At 41.0% G+C, this 21,642-nt stretch overlaps 1 protein-coding gene across 3 annotated transcripts in view; it reads right to left on the reverse strand.

Annotated features, from left to right (window-relative positions):
• IGF2BP3 (insulin like growth factor 2 mRNA binding protein 3) overlaps nucleotides 1–21,642 on the reverse strand; it is a 143,820-nt gene that overhangs the window by 21,868 nt on the left and 100,310 nt on the right. For all 3 annotated transcript variants that reach the window (XM_043462832.1, XM_043462831.1, XM_043462833.1), the window contains exons 4-7: nucleotides 16,142–16,193; nucleotides 15,985–16,048; nucleotides 3,821–4,099; nucleotides 156–290 (exon numbers count right to left, since the gene is read on the reverse strand). In XM_043462832.1, the coding sequence (XP_043318767.1) occupies nucleotides 156–290; nucleotides 3,821–4,099; nucleotides 15,985–16,048; nucleotides 16,142–16,193 (530 nt within the window). The remainder of the gene's footprint in view (nucleotides 1–155; nucleotides 291–3,820; nucleotides 4,100–15,984; nucleotides 16,049–16,141; nucleotides 16,194–21,642) is intronic.

Consider the following 21,642-nt stretch of genomic DNA (forward strand, 5'->3'; position numbering starts at 1 on the left):
TCCATAACCACCAAAACAACACTGCTGACCCTCTGTCGCTCTTCGGGACAGCATTTCCCTTTGTCTGCTGGCAATTCCCAAAATTATGTCAAAGCATCCCAAAAACAGGACCGCATAAATATCAACCTCCCCACCGGTTAATCCTCTTTACTCACAATTTTATATCTTGAGCTTCTTTATGCATAATCTCCAGAATAGACTTACAAGCTGCAGAGGTGCCCTCGGGGGTAGAGAGGATAGTAATGGACTTCTCGGCGGCACCTGCATTCTCCTTCCGATGGACATCAATTCTTAGGGTGGGCACAAGGGGAGAGGGAAACGAGCTGTAAGCATGTATTCACAACAGTCTGTCATCACCACCTATACAGTCACCGCACTTCTGGGCAAAGAGTGGGTGACGCACTTTCCTCAAAAGCAAGTCTTGATAAGCCGTCACCATGGATGAGACCAATGTTAAGTCCAAGAATATTTCCCTCTCTCTGCTCATGCAGGGGGCATCTCTTTATTCTGGCCAAGCTGCACATGCTTAATTTTCCTTTTCAGGGCTACAGGTCAGTCATCTCACATCCAGGAGTCTGGGTTCAAACAAAAGGCTTTCTTCCACTCAAAGAACAAGGGAGCCTGGAACACAAGCCAAGAGGACTGGCGCTGAAATCCCACAAGTCGGGGGCTCCTGACTCCACTCACGCAGTGTGACCACCATCCGTCACAGGTGGGGATTTCACTCCTCGGTTTCCTCTTGCCGGGGTCTTTCTACATTTTGCCTTCCTGATCAAGGAAAAGTCCACAATAAACAGTGATAGGAGTGGACCCTAAAGAGATGGCAACGGTTCTATATCAAAAAAAAGCAAATGGCCACTAAACACGCAGTGATGTTCAATCTCACTGGTCCTTGAAACAAGGTGGTGTTCTCTTCCAGACCTGCACAGATGCGATTCAGTACTGGCAAGAGGATGGGTGTCTGGGACACGCACACCTCTGGCGTGGTGCGGAGTACAGAACAATCTGCTGAACTGCTTATTATCTTTTGACCCAAGAATTCTGCTTCTTGTAATATCTCCTACAGATGAAGTCTCACACGTGGGCTAAGAGTGGTGTTTCTCACCCTCCGGCAGCATTGGCACTTTGGATCAGACTAGTTCTTTGGTGTGGAAGGCAATCTGTGCATTGCAGGATAGTGAACAACATCTCTGGCCTCTACCCAGTAGACACCAGTAGCACCCCCGCCCCCACCTAAGCATGACAACCGAAACTGTCTCCAAACACTGACAAATGTCTGCTGGGGGAAAACATCACCATGGGTTGAAACCACTGGTGCAAGCATGTTCATCGCTGCACTATTTATAATAGAAAGAAAATTGGTATTTCCAAGATATTTCCAATAAGGAAGAAACGGTTAAAGAACATATCCATATCACACAGTTGTTCATAAATGTGGTAAAATTAGAGGTGCCAACAAAGCAAAAGGTCCTCGATCTTATGTGAAGAAAAACACACTACATACCATGATATAAATTCTCTTTTAAAGCTACATGTGTTAGTAGATATGAGGAACAAGTCTTATAAAGACATATTCCCAACTCAACAGTGGTCACCTTGGGGGTTAGATGGAGGTTAACTCTTTTATTTTAATGTACATACTTGTACATTTTGAACTAAATACAAAAACAACAAGTCTTCTGTTTAAAAAGTACAAGAAAGAAAATCAACTACTCAAACTCTAGATGGAAAGGCTATATAACTCGTTGTCATGAGAATGACCACTACATCTTGCTAATAAAATCAGGGTTTGGATTTCATTTTCCTAAATGCCTAATTGAAAACTGAAGATTTATCTCAGAATTAAAACCTATAGCTAAAATTAAGGGCAATGCAGAAGTGAAACAAATAAGGAATATCTAGAAATGACCAATAAAAAGAGTATCTTGTAACAGATCTGATCTCAGGAACCATCGCTCCAGTCGCTGGTTTCAGTCTCCAATCACTGTAAGTATTGCATCTCTTCCAGTAGGTGACGTGGCTCATCTCCCTCCTGGTTTATTTCCACCTGCTCACTGTGCTAAGGATTACCAAACTCTGATCCTCTGAGAGTAAGGAATGTTGCTTTACAGATTAGGGCAGCCCTGTGAGGCCATAACAGAAGCAGAAGATCTGATAATGACGAGTTTCAATGGCAAGAGTTAATTAAATCTGTTGGCAGAGCTGCAAGTGAATCATGGAATACAACTATCGCTTCCCTTCCCTCTCCATCCTCCATCTTCCTGCTTAAATAAAACAAACAGTTTCATTAAATCACAGAAGCTCTTTCCTCTGACAGGGAAATGAGCAGCTTTAATTTAAAAGGAGCAACTTTCATCTGCCATGTGATGAGGAAGGGAAACGACTGAATAATTAGTTTCTGCAGGTAACAGGGAATCAATGCAAGAGAGACGCTCTTGAAATAAAGAATTAAAGAGAAGCTCTTGTATTAAAATGAGGCAAATCTGAGATGAAAACTGACTGGGCCATGGTTGTCTTCCCTACCCTCTAACATTACGAAGTCAAGGCCACCGACTTTGCACAAAGGTAACCAGCACTCAGCATCTCTCCCACTCCCAAGTGTGGGAAGGCAGGGCCAGGCGCCACTCTTCGGGGGGAGTGGGTGGTGACCCCCACTAGACACAGCTCGTTTCGCTTCTACATCAGAAATGGGCCAGCCACCCGAAGGCTGCCATGGGGCCTGTGATGAACGTGCATAACCTCTTAAGCCTGCTGGAACAAACACAGCACCATAGTTGTACTTTCCGAAAAAGACTCTGCTTAACTCCTTGGACCACACAAAATAATTTTTCTCACTAAATTTAAAAAGCAAAATGATCCACAATCATCTCTGTAGCTGACCCAAGGCCGTCTCCCTACCCTTTTGTGTAGAATGACTTGAGCGGTGTGTACACACTGCCTCTTCTCCCTTACATCCACAGTTCCTCTATATGGTGGCAACTGTCCCAGAGATGTGCCTGATAGCAATTTACAGAACTAAGGGCAAGGACAGAGTTCATCATCAAGTTTTTTTGGGTCATATTCTTCACAAACAGCATAACAGGATGGTTACTAAAGCAAAACCATAAATATACAATCATTGGAGCTCCAAAACTGAGACAGTGCCTTAGATATACTTTAACAGAATTAAGCATAATTCACATGCAGTTATTTCACTCATTTGACAAAAATGAGAGCCATCAACAGACCCAGTGTTGGGACTACAGTGGTAAATAAAAACAAACAGCTCCTGCTTTCTACTCCTAAAAAGCCAGAGTATTTGATGGAGAATCTCCTAATTCCCAAAATCTGCAAATTAAAACTATCAAACAACATCCTAAAGAAGGAACCATTCTAACTACATGGCTTAAACACAGGATAACTACAGATCATAAACTGAATTATTCTTCATTGAAGTAAAGCAAGACTAAAAAACTCTTCTGTGTTGGACCCAGAAAATTACTTCTAAAAGCACAGAAGGCAGTATCAGTTGAGGTCGAAGAGGAGATGGGGGAGCAGAGAAACACCTAGAAGTTGCCCTTTTGTTGGTCAGGGCCTCCCCCATCAGGAGTATCATTTGTTTTCCATTCATGTGTGAAAATCTAAAGTTCTCTTTGAGATTAAGGTTTAGCCCCAGGTTTTTATAAAATGAACACTAAAGATATCACATCACAAGGTTTTCCCAGATTCCCAAGTAGCATACAAGAAGGGATCATAAGCATGTTCAGGAGGACATGAAGTAGCAAACAACAGACTCTCTTATGAAGATTCAAACACCCACCGCGCCCCAGGAAGTACTCACTTAGACTGGGTCTGTTTGGTGATATTCCGAATGGTGGCGCCTTCTTTTCCTATAATGGCTCCAACGAACTGGGTGGGAACCAGCAGGCGCAGAGGCAAGTCGCACGGCTTTGGCTTGGACACTGACCCTGGAGACCCCTGCCTCGAGGAGCCCCGCTGCCCAAAGCCACGCCGGCCACGAGGCTGCTGCGAGGGGCTCTGCTGGGCCGTCTCATCAGGGATGTAGGCCACTCTCAGCGTGAAGTTCTCCAGCTGGAACCCGTTCAGCTTGTCTAAAGCTCTGCAAGTGAACAGGGAGCAGGGGTGGGAAGAGGAACCAGGCTGTTCCACTCAGGATTCCTGGCTCTAAAGCTCCTGAATAAAGCCACTGAGCAAACAGCAAATCCAGAACACACCTAACACTCCCCGCCCACATTCCCTTTGAAGGACACATGGGGAAAACAGGTTTCCAAGGGAACATATTAGCCATTTACCAGTAAAGTAAAGTAAAAAAAAAAAACACACACACACACAAAAAAAAACCATTTTGTCAAACTCTGACTAGGGAATTCCCTGGCAGTCCAGTGGTTAGGACTTGGTGCTCTCACTGCTAAAGTCTGGGTTCAATCCGTGGGCAGGGAAGTAAGTTCCCAGAAGATACACACTGTGGCCAGAGAAAAGCCCAAACAAACAAAAAACAACACTCTTGACTAAGCTATTCACCATGAAGTCAATAACAGTCTATGAGGACCCCCACAGAACAAGAGGAGGGGGCTCTCCTTCTCCTGGCTAGTCTTTCCAAATCAGAATAGAAAAGATGTTACAACACATACCTCCCTTGCTTTAAGGTCTTAAAAACAAATATTTAAAACACTTTCAGAATCAAAGGACAAAAAATCTCTGAGCCACTCACTGGAGGAAGTAGAATTTAATAGTCATGTTACTTACCACTATAAAATCACTCAATACCTATTATGAGCCTGTTCTTGAGGGAAAAAAGCAATCCATGACCTTGTGGAATTTACGATCTGATTTGAGGCAGGGCGACAGGGGTGGTGGTGAAAAGAAAACACCTATCTATCCATCCATCCACACACCCATTCATCTATTTCAAGAGGAGCTTTACTTTTTCTGTTTTTTTTTTTTTTTTTTTTTTTTTTAGAGCCTTGTTATGGAAAAGTACAGAAATTAAAAGACACTTGTTGCTCCCTGGAAGAAAAGCTATGACCAGCCTAGATAGCATATTAAAAAGCAGAAACATTACTTTGCCAGCAAAGGTGCATCCAGTCAAAACTATGGTTTTTCCAGTAGTCATGTATGGATGTGAGAGTTAGACTATAAAGAAGGCTGAGTGCCAAAGAATTGATGCTTTTGAATTATGGTGTTGGAGAAGACTCTTCAGAGTTCTTTGGACAGCACAGAGATCAAACCAGTCAATCCTAAAGGAAATCAATGCTGAATATTCATTGGAAGGACTGATGCTGAAGCTGAAACTCCAATACTTTGGCCACCTGATGCGAAGAAGTGACTCACTGGAAAAGACCCTGATGCTGGGAAAGATTGAGGGCAGGAGAAGAAGGGGACGAAAGAGGATGAGATGGTCGGATGGCATCACCAACTCAATGGACATGAGTTTGAGCAGGCTCCAGGTGTTGGTAATGGACAGGGAAGCCTGCCGTGCTGTAGTCCATGGGGTCACAAAGAGTTGGACACGACTGAGCAAGTGAACTGAACTATGGAAAAGTACTCAATCTTAAGCAAACATCTCAATGAATTTTCACACAGTGAGCATGCATCTCCAAATTCAGAGCTAGGACACCCAGTGTCCCAGAAGCCCCACCAGGACCTCCTTCCAGTGACTGCCCCTCCCCTCGGCTCCTCATGCCATAGACAGATTCTGCCTGTTTACATTTCTATGTAAATACCCATGTCTGGCATCTTTAACTTATCGTTTATAAGATAAATGTGTAAGATTCCTAAGTTTATAAGATAAATTGGTGTGTTCTAGCTTACCTACATATTTTAAATGTGAAGAACTCAATAAAAGTTGACAGAGAAGATATTGCCATATAGACATCACCATAATAATACACACTCCCAGTGCACAACAAAATTAAAAAAAGAAAAAAAAGGCCTCACGCTTTCTCCAGGGTTACTCAGAATCTTTGCTCAGATGGTATTCCAGTGGGCCCTGAGTTCGACCCAGGCAAGGAGAGAAGAACAGGCATAAAATGCTCTCTGTCTAGTTGCTCAGACTGATCATTTGTGGTTCACATACTGCTTTCTTTATCTGGAGATCTTTCCGTTTCAACTTTAAGAGATAGGCCCAGCACCGAAAGGGGTAACAAAACCATGAAACTGCATGGCAGATGCAAAAAACCATACAATGTCCTCAGGACTCAGAATTCTGCCCTTTTCGCATGTCAGTGGCCATGGATGTTCCATCACTGTCCTACAGTTCATGCATACGAATTAACTCTTTAAAAGATCCCAGTCATACAGACTAACAAAGTATCAAGAAATTTCTGTCACCATGACCTCCAAGACCCTCCCCAGAGTAACTGTTAACTGTGATAACTTCTGCAAACAGACCAGTTCTTTCCATATGCTCACAAAGGTGTGTAAGTGTTCAGTACGTCCTTAAAAAAGTAGTAACTGAGATCATGATATAGTCTTGTGATTTGTTGTTTTTCCAAATACAATATATCTTGGGATATTTCCATGTGAGTTCTGTATCAGACGACATTCTTTTCCCATGTATGTGTGTGTGTGTGTAACTGAATCGCTTTGCTGTAGACCAATTAACAAGACATTGTAAATCAACTATACTTCAATTTTTTTAAAAAAAGTAGCTAAAGATGGCATTCTTTTCATAAGCTTTATAGGTAATAGCAGACACACAGAAAAACTTGTTTTACCAACACCCCTATATAAGAACCTTCAGTTAACACATTTTTCCTGCCTTCTTCCCTCTCCTTTTTCCTAATGAATACATGGATTAAGGGCCCTAAAGTATTTTGGCTATTTCTAAAGGAAGACAACAGCTAGAAATTTTATTAACATTGATGATGTACATTTACTACAGGAAGTTTGAAATTACAGATGTTTCAACAAATTAGATAAAGCTTTTCAAAGCCCAAGAGGAACGTATCCCTGAAGGTTACATGAGGAGGAGCCCAATGGAATGAAGGGCTCAACTCCACCTGGGACATAAAAGGCAACAGTTCACGTATGTTAATCCTTCCCCACTCTAAAACTGAGCACTTCAGAAGAGAGTAAGTGACTGTGCAATTAAGTCAGTAATGTTACTTTAAAAAAAGAAGTTGGGGGTGGGGGAGCCCTTCCCTGGTGGCTCAGAAAGTAAAGAATCAGCCTGCAATGCAGGAGATGTGGGTCCCATCCCTGGGTCAGGAAGATCCCCTGGAGAAGGAAATGGCAACCCACTCCAGTATTCTTGCCTGGGAAATACCATGGACACAGGAGCTTGGCAGGCTACAGCCCATGTTACTAAAAAGTTAATTAGCTTCTTTCCTGATTAAGAGACATATACAGACAGACAGACAGACGTCCTTCTCTATGGAAATCAATAGAGATAAACATATAGGGCACCAGATGCTTCTGTGTATCCAAATACAGTCACGTGTGTCCGGAGAAGCAACTCTCAACTTGGAATAAACTATAACTTCCCAACTTTACTGTGCTGCTTACAGAAGATTTCTCTGAGGGGAAAAGAAAAGACGCTCTTCACCGGGAGGCCAGGTGGCACAGTGCTCCAGGACCCAAAGACTCCAAACTCAGGCTGTTCCCGTCAGAGAGCAGAGCGCATGCCCTGTGTGCCGCACTCCGGAGCCCTCACCGCGGGGCACTCCACACCTGGACACAGCTGACGGTGCGGGAGTGAGTCAGCTGCCAGCATGACTGTCTCATGACTGAAGACTGTGTACTTATGAGTTTACAGCCTCTCTATTAACCTCTCTACGCCACGTTATCTAGTGGGCTGCTGATTTCAGGGGAAAACATTCTAGTATTTTCACCAACCTTACTGTACATGCAAGATGCATGATCAAAAACTGTCATCTAATTATTCAAAACATATGCATTCAGTTCAGCAGAACTCAAGGATGTTTATCCCACATGTGTATTACTCAGAATGCTGTTTCCCATCATCACTTGATTGCTCTGCTGTGATTTTGAGTCAATCATAAGACGGTGAGTAGTATTTTTTGTTTTGCTTCCTTTTGGCTGCACTGGGTTCGAAGCTGTGCCTCTTGCATTGGAAGTGCAGAGTCCCAACCATTGGACCACCAAGAAATTCACACCCATGAGCAGTTTTGCTGGCTAGCAGCACTTAATCGCATTGCTAAGTTTATTGGTGTAGACCACAGGGTAGCATTGAAAGGGCCTTGCAAGAAAGAATAAGTAGTTTATCTCGAGGATTAAAGAGTAAGAAGAACTGAGTCTCAGAGAAGTTAAATGTATCCAATGGTACACACATACAGAGCTGAGTAGTGAAAGAGAGACCAGAATTCTAAGCCAACTTGAACAGTAAGTAGCCAAGGAGCCTCGGAAAGGTCGTTTTGTGAATTGGCATTAGCCACCTCACCAGAAAAGCTATAAATGACCAGATTTATGGTCTTTCAACTCTATAAATTCCACGTCTAAAATCTTTTCCTTATTCCTAGATCCCACTGCTGGGTATCATGTAGGTCCTAACAAAATGAGGCTTAGCCATCATCGAAAAGTCACAGCATCCCATTTTATCCTTGTACCAAGAGTAAGAAGTTGAAACATAAAATTCAATAATTACCAAAAGCCTGATAATACCACTGCAGGGAGGCATCTTAAGGAAACAATGAAAGACTTCATTACCAAACTAGTTCTAATGGCAAAAACTGCAAACAACCTAGATGCCCACCAGAGGACTAGCTACATAGACTGTGGTAGGGATGACATACCAGAGAGAGATTACTAATAGTATAAATACAGCTAATGGAAAGACAACCTGCACAAGTCTACAGAATGATCTTTGGCATTTTAAATGTTGTAATGATGACCTATATGGGGAAAATCTAAAGACATATATGTATATGCATAACTGATTCCCTGGTGGCTACCTGGCTTGTAGCTACCAGGCAGCTAGTAGCTGCTGCTGCTGCTAAGTCGCTTCAGTCATGTCCGACTCTGTGCAACCCCAAAGACGGCAGCCCACCAGGCTCCGCCGTCCCTGGGATTCTCCAGGCAAGAACACTGGAGTGGGTTGCTTTTTCCTCCTCCAATGCATGAAAGTGAAAAGTGAAAGTGAAGTCACTCAGTCGTGTCTGACTCTTCGAGACCCCATGGACTGCAGCCCACCAGGCTCCTCCGTCCATGGGATTTTCCAGGCAAGAGTACTGGAGTGGGGTGTCACTGCCTTCTCCAAGCTAGTAGCTACCAGCTACTAACTCAGCTGGTAAACAACCTGCCTGCGATGCAGGAGACCCCGGCTCGATCCCCAACTTGGGAAGATTCCCTGGAGAAGGGACAGGCTTCCCACTCCCTGGTGGCTCTGCTGGTAAAGAAGACGCCTGCAATGTGGGAGACCTGGGTTAGATCCCTGGGTTGGGAAGATTCCCTGGAGAAGAGAACAGCTACCCACTCCAGTATTTTGGCCTGGAGAAGTCCATGGACTGGATAGTCCATGCAGATGCAGAGTCAGACATAACTGAGAGACTTTCACTCACTCACTCATAACTGATTAACTTTGCTGTATAGCCAGCAACTAACACAACATCATAAATCAACTACACTCCAACAAAATCAACTGTAAATAATAAACAGTAAGTTGTAATGCGTGAGACAAAGTCTACCAAACTTGATGTCAAATTTCACAGTGGTTATCTCTGCATGGCAAAAAAGGCAAAAAATTTCTGTCTTACTACTTGATCTATTGTTCCTTTTTCTAGAATAAATCTTCTATTTACATAATTTTCAAAGTTTAAGAGTCAACATCCTCCCCTTAGCCATCAGCCAAATTATTTCTAACACTTCTGTGTGTACCTTATACAAATCTTCAGGCTGATATAAAAAGATCTGCAATAATAGCTGCAATATATAAACTATATTTCTATTCCCCAACAACAAAGAAAACACACCAGAAAAAGAATCCCTGGACAACAAAGGTCTTACTGTATAACACAGGGAACTATTTTCAATGTCCTGGGATAAACCATAATGGAAAATACAAAAAAGAATGTGTGTGTGTGTGTGTATATATATATATACTTGCTAAGTCGCTTCATTCATGTCCAACTCTTTGCGACCCCAAGGACTGTAGCCCACCAGGTTCCTCTGTCCATATGATTTCCCAGGCAAAAACACTAGAGTGGGTTGCCATTCCCTTCTCCAGGGGATCTTCCAGGCCCAGGGATCAAACCCGCATCCCCTGCAGCTCCTGCATAGTAGGCAGATTCTTTATCACTGAGCCACTGCAGATAGCTCAGTGCATTACATATAATACACACATACATACGTATGCATAACTGAATCAATTTGCTGTACAGATGAAATTAACACAGTATTGTTAACAACTATAGTTCAATTTTTAAAAATAAAATGACAATTTATCTTTAGAAAAACCTTAGGATCATCAAAAAAGCAAGAGAGTTCCAGAAAAACATCTACTTTTGCTTTATTGACTATGCCAAAGCCTTTGACTGTGTGGGCCACAACAAACTCTGGAAAATTTCTAAAAAGATGGAAATACCACCTGACCTGCCTCTTGAGAAATCTGTATGCAGGTCAGGAAGCAAGTTAGAACTGGACATGGAACAACCAGACTGGTTCCAAAGAGGGAAAGGAGTACCTCAAGACCATATATTGTCACCCTGCTTATTTAACTTATATGCAGAGAACATCATGAGAAATGCTGGGCTAGAGGAAGCACAAGCTGGAATCAAGATTGCCAGGAGAAATATCAGTAACCTCAGATATGCAGATGACACCACCCTTATAGCAGAAAGTAAAGAACTAAAGAGCCTCTTAATGAAAGTTAAAGGAGTGAAAAAGTTGGCTTAAAACTCAACATTCAGAAAACTAAGATCATGGCATCTGGTCCCATCACTTCATGGCAAATAGATGGGGAAAGAGTGACAATCTTTACTTTTTGGGTTCCAAAATCACTGAGATGGTGACTACAGCCATGAAGTTAAAAGACATTTACTCCTTGGAAGAAGTTATTACCAACCTTAACAGCTTATTAAAAAGGAGAGACATTACTTTGTCAACAAAGGTCCATTTAGTCAAGGCTATGGTTTTTCCAATAGTCATGTATGGATGTGAGAGTTGGACTATAAAGAAAGCTGAGTGCCGAAGAATTGATGCTTTTGAACTGTGGTGTTGGAGAAGAGTCTTGAGAGACCCTTGGACTGCAAGGAGATCCAACCAGTCCATCCTAAAGGAGATCAGTCCTGAATATTCATTGGAAGGACTGATGCTGAAGCTGAAACTCCAATACTTTGGCCACCTGATGCAAAGAAATGGCTTATCTGAAAAGACCCTGATGCTGGGAAAGATTGATGGCAGGAGAAGGGGACGACAGAGGACGAGATGGTTGGATAGCATCACCGACTCAATGGACATAAGTTTGAGTAAACTCTGGGAGTTGGCGATGGACAGGGAGGCCTGGCATGCTACAGTCCACTGGGTCGCAAAGAGTTCGACACGGCTAAGCGACTGGATTGAACTGAACTAGATAACAAACAGCCCTAAATACAAAAAAAAAAAAGAAAGAAAAGAAATAGGAACTCTAAAATTAAAAAAAAGAACTAAATATGTAGAAATTCTGAAGGGTTACTTCTTTGTCACCCATGACAAATCTTCCAATGAATTAGTGTCTTTGTTATCTGAGCATCCCCAGAAGATGGAAGGAATAGGTTATCCATGAGATCCAAGGCTGTCTTGCTCCCAAGAACAAGGTACACTAAATACATATTCCTGATTTAAATACGTTTTCATTATTTTTACTCATTTACTATTCTAAGAAATTAGTAATTTCAGGCTTGTGGTTAAAACAAATATATGTATTTCCTAGTACTATTAGCACTGTTAACTTTTGATTTTTTTCTTATCCACAAGGTGGCAGGAATTTCCATGTTAAATTCTGTCTTAGAGACATAGCCTTACTGAGGAATCCTCTTAAAAAAAATAAAAGAAAGAAAGAAATGTGTCATTCATAGAGCTTTAAGTAAAAAGAGGCTTTTGAACTAGGTCTCTAACTCCTGAGGGTTATAATAACTCCAGTTATTATCTGAAATGAAGTATCCTGTACAATAACAGGGCATTCTCAAAAGCAGTGAAAAATGCTGGGTAAATGTTTAATAGCTATTGACTTTCTACCTTCGCATCTGACAGGTAGGATTATATTAAGGAACATTAACTTGAGCAGAGTCACAGCTAGAAAAGTGTCACAGGGAGCCCATTCCCTGGAACCAGACTCTGGAAATGAACCCTCCTAGTCTCCACACGGTACTCACACCTCCACAAGCGCAGCCCAGTTACAGAGAGGCCTGCGTTAACACACGCGAAGGAAAAAGAAAAGAAGTCAACTGGGAATGTCAACTCAGCCCTTATCACCTAGAGAAGTAAGCTTTGGATGGCTGCCATGGGAAAGGCAGGAAGAAATCATGTCAGCTTAGCTGAGGCAGCAGACAGTCTTGGTGGGGCTCAGAACAGGCTCGCTGGGTTCAGCAGACAAGTCCTGAATGGACCCGCCTTCCCCCGCGCAAGCCACGTCTGGCTGCTCTGCCGGTGCCCAGAACCAAAGGGTTGAGCCAGAATTATTATTTACTGGGTGCCAGGCCATTTGATAAGACCACTGTCTATAAATATGGGCATATATGCACAGATATATTCGTTTCTTGTCAGCCCTCATTTTGTAGTTGAGAAAACTGAAGCTCAGAGAGGTTAAGGTTACAGTCAAAGCTGCCTGACTTCAGAGTCTATGCTTTCTCCACTTTATCAAATGCCTCTCAAATACAATTAATTCTGCTTTAAAAATGAAAGTGCACTTCCTATCTTTAAAAAAAAAAAAACTTACTAGAAAACTAACAACTTTCATAACACTGTCCACAAAACTGATTTGTCCATTCTGTTAACTTCCTATGAATACTCACTTATTGTCTAATTCTCTTTGATCTTTGAAATTCTTGAGGTGGAGAAAACCCAGGATTCTTAAAAGCAAAATTCAACTTGGACAAGAATTAAATCAAGTAATCCCTCTCCAAATATTCTTCCAGCACCAGGGGGCACACCCTTGAGGACAGAAACTTTGCCTTTATTCACTGGCAACCTTTGGTCAGTAGTTGACACTCAATAAATGTTAATGAACTGACTACCAGAATAAAGGACATGATGACTTTCCCTCCTTGAAATGCCCAACTGATTTGTTTAGATGCTATAGTTACCTAAACCACAAACTCCTAACAGTCTTTTCTTCCCTCCATGTGATCCACAGGATCCTGAAGATCTCTAACAATCATTACAAAGTACTTTTAGAATTGCAGTGTCTCCACATTTGCTAGGCAAGTCTTCTGCCCTGACGCGCCGTCTACCCTGTGCCTGTACTCCTCATGCTTCGGGATTTTTTAAGGGGGGGTAGGGGTGCTAAATGTCAACCTGTCCCCATTCAAGCTCACTTTAAATCTCTTCAAAGCAATGGAAAGCTATGTAGGTATCCTACATTCTCCCATATGGCTAAATAACTAGTTACACTAAGCATTTCCCTCTTTACCAAGCTAGCCTCACGTAATAAATCATCAAGTGAGGCAATTGGGACTGGCCTCTGACAATCCTCAAATATCCTTGGGTTTATCACGTCATCCCTTATTTTCCATCTACCAGAGAGCTGGCTCTGTCAAGTCTTTAGTAGAGCTCTTTGTAAAAACTGAATCATATCCATGAATGGCGCACCTGTGTTTCTCACCGCACACGTTTACCCTTACTCTACTTCAGGTATAAAGTGTGAAATTTTCCTGTTGTTCCTCTCATATCATGATTAAAGAATAAACTTTGTGAGACATCAGTTTATTTTACAACTCATACTACAATTCTATGTCTTCATATAAACTGTTGAGGCTTCCCAGGTGGCTCAGTGGTAAAGAATCTGCTTGCCAATGCAGGAGACTCCAGAGACACAGGTTGAATCCCTGAGTTGGGAAGATCCCCTGGAGGAGGAAATAGCTACCCACTCCAATATTCTTGCCTGAAAAATCCCATGGACAGAGGAGCCTGGTGTGCTACGATCCATGGGGTCGCAAAGAGTTGGACGTGACTAAGCATATAAGCGACTAAGCATATAAACTGTTAACATTTATGTTAAATAAATGAAAGATACAAAGAGAAGGAAAATTTGAATATTTTAAAACCTATTAAGAGTCTCTACAGACATGGAGATCAGACTTGTGGTTGCTACGGGTAGTGGGAGGGATGGACCAGGAATTTGGGGTTGGTAGATGGAAACTGTTACATTTAGAATGGGTAAACAAGGTTCTCCTGTTTGGCACAGGGAACTATATTCAGTCTTCTCAGATAAATCATAATGGAAAAGAATAGTGAATAAAGAATGTATATATGTATAAAACTGAGTCACTCTGCTATAAAGCAGAGTTAGCACAACACTACTAATCAACTGTACTTCAATTCAAAAAAAAATTTAAATATACATTAAGAGTCTCAAATTAAAGCATTAAAAGTGAATCTCGAGTCTGGCTTCTGAGAAAAATGTGAAACTAACATGATGAGATACTACTTTTTACTCACTTGACAGGCCAGGTTTGATAAAGCCCTGTGTTAGGGAAAATTAAGGAGAAATGGACACTCTCACAGTGCTGGGGGGAAATTTAAACTCATTCAAGATCTAGAAAGGATAACTCATCAATATTCAACAAAAAAGGCACACCCTTCTTGAGTTAGCAAATTTACTTCTAAGAATTTAACCTATGACTGTACTTATACACTTGCAAAATGACTGCAAAAGGGATTCACTACATCTTTGTTCACAACTGCAAGAGACCTAAAAATCTAATTTGAGACTAAGACATTCCACATCTATACAACCAAATTCTATGCACTATAAGACATGTTATATACGTATAAAACCCTCAAATGCTATGGTATCATCTGTGTAAAAAAGGAGGAAGAATACACAGATGTACTAGTCTTCTACATGGTTATCTCCAAGGAAGCAAAGTAAAGCGGTTGGGGAACAACACTGGAAGGAAGATTTGCAGTACACACATCTAGACTTTAAAAATTCTGAGCTATGTAAATATGACCGACTTTTAAAAGGAAAAGTTCCCCTTGTGTTATGCAGATTTCCATCTCTTTCCCCAGCCCCATCTTCCTTCTCATAGTCCCTCCACGGGCAAGCACTGCCTTTGGTAGCCCAGCTGCATTCCCACCCGTGCTGCTGGTTGTGCCCTTCCCCTCTGGGGCTCAGGGTCCGTCGGCATGGCCCTTGCTCCCCCACAGAGAGGACAGTCTGGCTCCGCCTGAACATGATCGCAACTGGGCACCCTGTGTGCCAGCCCTCCACGTTTCTGTTCTGAGCAGACCAGTCAAAAGCAGTATCTGCGGGAACCTCATTTCTTCTCTCCAGTGGCCAATCAGTTTGTTAGATTATTCCCAAGCCTACAGAATTATCTTTTCCTAGGGGAAATTTTTTGATCTGTGAAATTTTGCCTGTCTATTGCATTGGAATATTTTTTTCCCACCAAATTACATTAGTCCCATGCCTATACACTTCTAAATGACATTTGGTAATTATCAGAAAAATAAGTGAACACGTAAACGTAACATTTAACACATGATCAACTTAACAGCTTTGGGTAAAACAGCAACAATGTATGTATCATACCAATAATAAGGGGAAAAAAGGTCTTTAACGTAATTTAGCAGTGATACCCGGGTGCAGAACATTTTGCAAACAGGATATAATTCAGCATCATATTATAACTATTATTGGCATTAACATTATATGGAAAATGTAATAAGGCTTTAACCGATGTAGATTCTTATCAGACATTCAAACTTAAAAAGATTTGCAAGGTCAAACTTCGCAAAATAAAGTTGTCTGCTACCCACTAGCCCAAAATAAAAGTACTATATTTAACCTTGTTATTACATAGAGATTAGAAGTTTCAAACTGCTTACTGTCTGGCTTGCTCCTTATTGGAATAGGTTACATTGACGACGGCAGTTTCCGAGTCAGTGTTCACTACAGGAAGAAAAAAAGAAGAGGGAAAAGAAGTTAGTTTTCTTCCTACTTTCTTCCTTTTACAAATTTGAAAGCAATTGAGAAGACATGTACCTTGCTCACAGCTCTCCACCACTCCATACTGGACTAGTAAACTATCCAGCACCTATCAGGAGGGGGAGACAAAATTACAAGTTTTCAGTTTCCTGTGTTATTAGCAAGGGCAGGAGAAGGTTTTTAAGTAATTGTGATGGAAATGAGCCCCCTAAAATTAACTGGGATTTGGGACTACAGAAGTGCGAGAAGGGCCCCAGAGAGAGCATCTGGTGGGTTTTCACTCCTGCCTCTCCAGAGGTCCTTGACTTCAAGCTGATCTAACCAAGATGTACGGATGTGCGTTGACCATAAAGGAGGCTGAGCATTGAAAACTTGATGCTTTTGAATTCTGGTTGCTGGAGGAGACTCTTGAGAGTCCCTTGGACTGCAAGGAGATCCAACCAGTCAATCCTAATGGAAATCAACCCTGAATATTCATTGAAAGGACTGATAGTGAAGCTGAAGCTTCGATATTTTGGCTACCTGATGTGAAGAGCCAACTCACTGGAAAAGACCTTGATGCTGGGAAAGATTGAAGGCAAAAGGAGAAGGGGATGACAGAGGATGAGATGGTTGGATAGCATCACTGAGTCAATGCACATGAGTCTGAGCTAACTCCAGGAGATAGTGAAGGATAAGGAAGCCTGGTGTGCTGAGGTTGACGGGGTTGCAAAGAGTTGGACACGACTTGACAACTAAACAACAACAAAAGGCACAGAAAGCCAGTGTTCAGAGCTACAGCCGCTTGTTCTGAGGTGGGAGGACAAAGACGTGTGTGTTTCTCATACACACACCACCAACACACAGTCACACTTTCTCCTTGCAGAGAAGGGCCCAAGTTAAGGTTTATTTTTTAAGATTTTCCTTTTTAAAGAACTTCCTTCTACAGCTTAAAGGATGTATCAGAACAGACTACTCTCAAGGCAGGCCAGCAAAATGAAGAAAGATATCCTGCCTGGAGTCTTCAACTAAAGACTAATCTAAATGGTTTATCAATTCTTGAACAGTAGAAAATATAAAAAGAAGTGCATCTATACTAAGAGTCTTCTAAGCCTAGAATGGGTTGGAAAAAAGTACAACAGGAAACTGTCTTTCCTGTGGCTGCATTATTACACATGCATGATAATGTAACAAAAGGCTGTTAAAAAGTAACTAAATTTTATCATACTATTAACTGTAGGCATACACCTCATCAGTATAAACCAAATTCAACTATCTTTTGTTCCTAAGGACTGTAACAAGTTTTTCTTAAAAAGTAAAACAAACTAAGCTTCTATTAGTTTATAGTAAAGCACTTACTCATCAATTTTATTGTAAAATTTGAAGGACAGCCCTTGAAAATGTTTTCTGGCCCCCCAGGACACAGTAAACCATCAAGAAGCACACTGAATAAGTTTCAATGGCAATTTCCTACTAAACTTTAAGCAATTTCTTCTAAAGGAGTGTTTATCTTACATGGTACATTTCAGGCTTTTGTCTGCTGTGCTGAGTGCAGACTGAAATCTACAGCAAGGTTTGTCTGGAGATGAACTTTTAATTGTTTTTCCATTTTAAATAAGGTTAACCCCTATTTGTGAATGGAACTGTTAGTATTTTCATAGGTTAAGCTTTGACATGGTGAATTTCCTGTGGGTGAGATCTAGAAGCACAACGATCTTTGTCTCAAATTACAGCTACTGTTTAAATCATAAAGCTGCATTTTTTTTTTTGTTTTTTGTTTTCAACTCAAAACACTTAACTGACTACCTAAAATTTCGTCTGTCTTAGTCACTAGAAAGCATGCTCAGTGTGAATAGAAATTTTTTTTGTTTGTTGTACTATCCCCAGTACCTAAAAAAAGACATTCAAATAGTTCATAAATGAAGTGACTAGTTCTCAGGAGGAAACACTAGTGTAACTTAATAGGAACAATATTCTGTATAACAGTGTTTACCTGTTCTAGAGATAAGTTTGCTGTGCATGTAATGTAGGATGAGACATAATTTTTAATAAGGGCCAAAAAAACAGGAAATCATCCTTAATGCCATGAAATAGGTAAAACACAACATGTAATTCCTTAAAAAAAAAAAAAAAACTTTAAACAGAAATCTACTTATATTTTTTAAACTAAAAAAAAAATTTTTTTAATACCAATAAATGGTTTTCTGTGTCACTTAACAGAATTCTTAAAAAACATTTAACTCACCCCAATTTAAATAATTAAAACAGCAGGAAAGACATCTGCCATTTAAAATTTAGCTTTTAAATGAAAGTCACTCTAATAGTAGAGCTTTAAGGCAACTTGGGTATCTTGAGGGGCAGGGGTACTGAGGCGGCTAGAGATGGTGGAGGAGGCATGTAGAAAATAGGGGGGTAAGTGCGAATTTAGTACGATAGTTTAAATAAACATCATTAATTTTTCCTAAAGGCAATTTTTTCACTAAATACAGTAGCCATCACATAATTTAGCTTATACTACATTAACTTTTACTATTAAGAGAAATCACTATGAAAGTTAAATACTCATGACTTATAAACAATGCTGACTAAACCTGCAACAATGCTCATGAAACTAATGTCTCCAAAACGCCCACTGGCAAAGTGGTATATTTTATATATACATTGATATATATTTATATGTGAATATATATACACAGTCATAAATAAATAATACAAGTAAATTCTTAACTAAAATTGATGAAATGTCCAAGTTTTTCACTGCATATATTATATAAAGTTTAGTATGTTCAAAACAAAATTGCTTATAAGAGTTACTCATCCTATTCCTAAGTAATGATAAATGCTATTGGTTGTCAACTATCCCATGTGTAAAATCTCTAGGAATTAGAAACTATAGCCCTTATATGTTAAATCATATGTAAAAAAATTTTTATTGTATGTAAACCTGACTCTAAAACCAGATGAAAACAAACAAACAAACTATAACTCTAAAAAAGTCAAGCATCAATCTCGGTACATCAGTTCAGTTCAGTAGCGTCTGACTCTTTGCGACCCCATGAATTGCAGCACGCCAGGTCTCCCTGTCCATCACAAACTCCCGGAGTCTACTCAAACTCATGTCCATCGAGTCGGTGATGCCATCCAGCCACCTCATCCTCTGTCGTCCCCTTCTCCTGCCCCCAATCCCTCCCAGCATCAGGGTCTTTTCCAATGAGTCAACTGTTCCCATCAGGTGGCCAAAGTATTGGAGTTTCAGCTTCAGCATCAGTCCTTCCAGTGAACACCCAGGACTGATCTCCTTTAGGATGGACTGGTTGGATCTCCTTGCAGTCCAAGGGACTCTCAAGAGTCTTCTCCAACACCACAGTTCAAAAGCATCAATTTATTGGTGCTCAGCTTTCTTCACAGTCCAACTCTCACATCCGTACATGACCGCTGGAAAAACCATAGCCTTGATTAGACGGATCTTTGTCGGCAAAGTAATGTCTCTGCTTAGGTTGGTCATAACTTTCCTTCCAAGGAGTAAGCGTCTTTTAATTTCATGGCTGCAATTACCATCTGCAGTGATTTTGGAGCCCCCAAAAATAAAGTCTGACACTGTTTCCACTGTCTCCCCATCTATTTCCCATGAAGTGATGGGACTGGATGCCATGATCTTAGTTTCTTGGTACATAGTTGAGAACAATTTAACAACACAACCTCAGTGGTTTTGACCTAGACATAAATGGATGCCAACTCAAAGCTTTATGGGGGTAATCACAACTGAGAGATGGGAGAAGTCTATCTACCGTCGGTAACCTCGTCAGATTCACAAAACCCAGAAGGGTTTCCAACCCCTAACTGACTTGAGCAAGGCCATGGTAACCAGTTCTAAATCTGCTAGGTAGGCACCTGGACGTGCTGCAGGACTACTCCACTGTATCACAACACGGCAACCCATGGAACTCTCACATAGCAACCACCACTTGGACCTGGAGAGTTCTAACGTTTTGACTCATCCTGCGTTCACTAGGAGGAAAGACAAAGGCTCCTAGTATCTGTCACAGAAACCACCCGCCCCTAGGTTCTTGTCTCCTCTCCGCTCCTAGAACATCTTGTATTTTCCACCTCTCCCTTCTAGCTCAGCCACTAAATGTTTTCTTTTAAACAGCCTTGTATAGAAGTTAAAACAAAAACACCTACACTGCTCATTTCCAACATTTTATTTAATCTCTTAATAAACCCCAATTCTTATTTCTAAATACATTTATTTTACTCAAACCCAAAAGGAAATATTTCTCTATGACTGGAGAGTTCAAATTCCAGTTGGAGGAGAAAGAAGGTATCGAAGCAAATTAAAGCCTCATAGGAAATGTCTTGGTCGAATTCCTCCTTTTTATACATTTAGGACTTAAAAATCCCAAATGTTCAACATTATTTTAAAATATTCATCCAAATGTAGAAAACAGCAAGGAAAGAATAACAGGATAACTGCAAAGATCATTGCTTGCCATCAGAGAGCAGTAAGAATTAAACTTATAACAGACTGAAGTGGAAGCAATATAAGTGTGTGTCAACTGATGAATGGATAAACAGATTGTGGAACAGCCACTCAATGAAATTTCATTCGGCCATAAAAAAGGAATGAAGAACTGACATATCTCTACAAACTGAATGAACCTTGGAAAACTTTGGCTTCTTTCACTTAACATAAGTTTTCCAAGGCTCATCCATGTTGTAGAGATATGTTGTAGAGATATGTCACGAAAGACCACATACTACATATGAAATACCCATTACGGAGAACTCCATGGAGACAAAAAGTCAACGAGTGGTTGCCTAGGGCAGGTGAGAGTGGGAGGGTGGAGGACAACAGCTAAAAGTTTTTTTCTGAGGGGATGGGAATGTTCTCAAATGGACCGCGGTGACAGCTGCACATACCCGTTAACATTAAAACTACTGAACTGTACACTGTCAATGGGTGAATTATATAGTATGTGAATTCTATCTCAATAAAGTTGTTAAGAATAACTAAAGTCAACATTACTAGATAATAGCCTTGTTTTTTTTTTAAACCTTGAAATATTATTGAAGGACAATGAACTGCACAAAATTTGATCAGTTTTGCCTTTGTGTATACATTCATGAAACCATCATAATTAATAGTTTCTTCTTGCCCCTCTTCAATCTAGAACACCAAAATAATGAACTGAAAATCTTCCTTTGAACTTTACACATCAGATTTCCTCTGCCACAGAAGTCCTCCTTCCACCCTCCATAAAACCATATTTCAGCTGACCCCTTATGGTTGCTGTTGTTTAGTTGATACGTTGTGTCCGACTCTTTTGTGACCTCATCATGGACTGTAGCTTGCCAGGCTCCTCTGTCCATGGAACTTTCCAGGCAAGAATACTGGAGTAGGTTGCCATTTTCTTCTCCAGGGGATCCTCCTGACCCAGGGGTCGAACCGATGTCTCTTGTGCCTCCTGCATTGGCAGGGGGATTCTTTACCACTGGGTCAACAGGGAAGCCCGACCCCTATGGGCGTGGTGTAATCCATGATCTGCAGATAAATCTACTGTTGATGACTTATTCTTTTT

This window comes from Cervus canadensis, chromosome 3 (assembly GCF_019320065.1).
Source record: "Cervus canadensis isolate Bull #8, Minnesota chromosome 3, ASM1932006v1, whole genome shotgun sequence".
Taxonomy (NCBI): domain Eukaryota; kingdom Metazoa; phylum Chordata; class Mammalia; order Artiodactyla; family Cervidae; genus Cervus; species Cervus canadensis.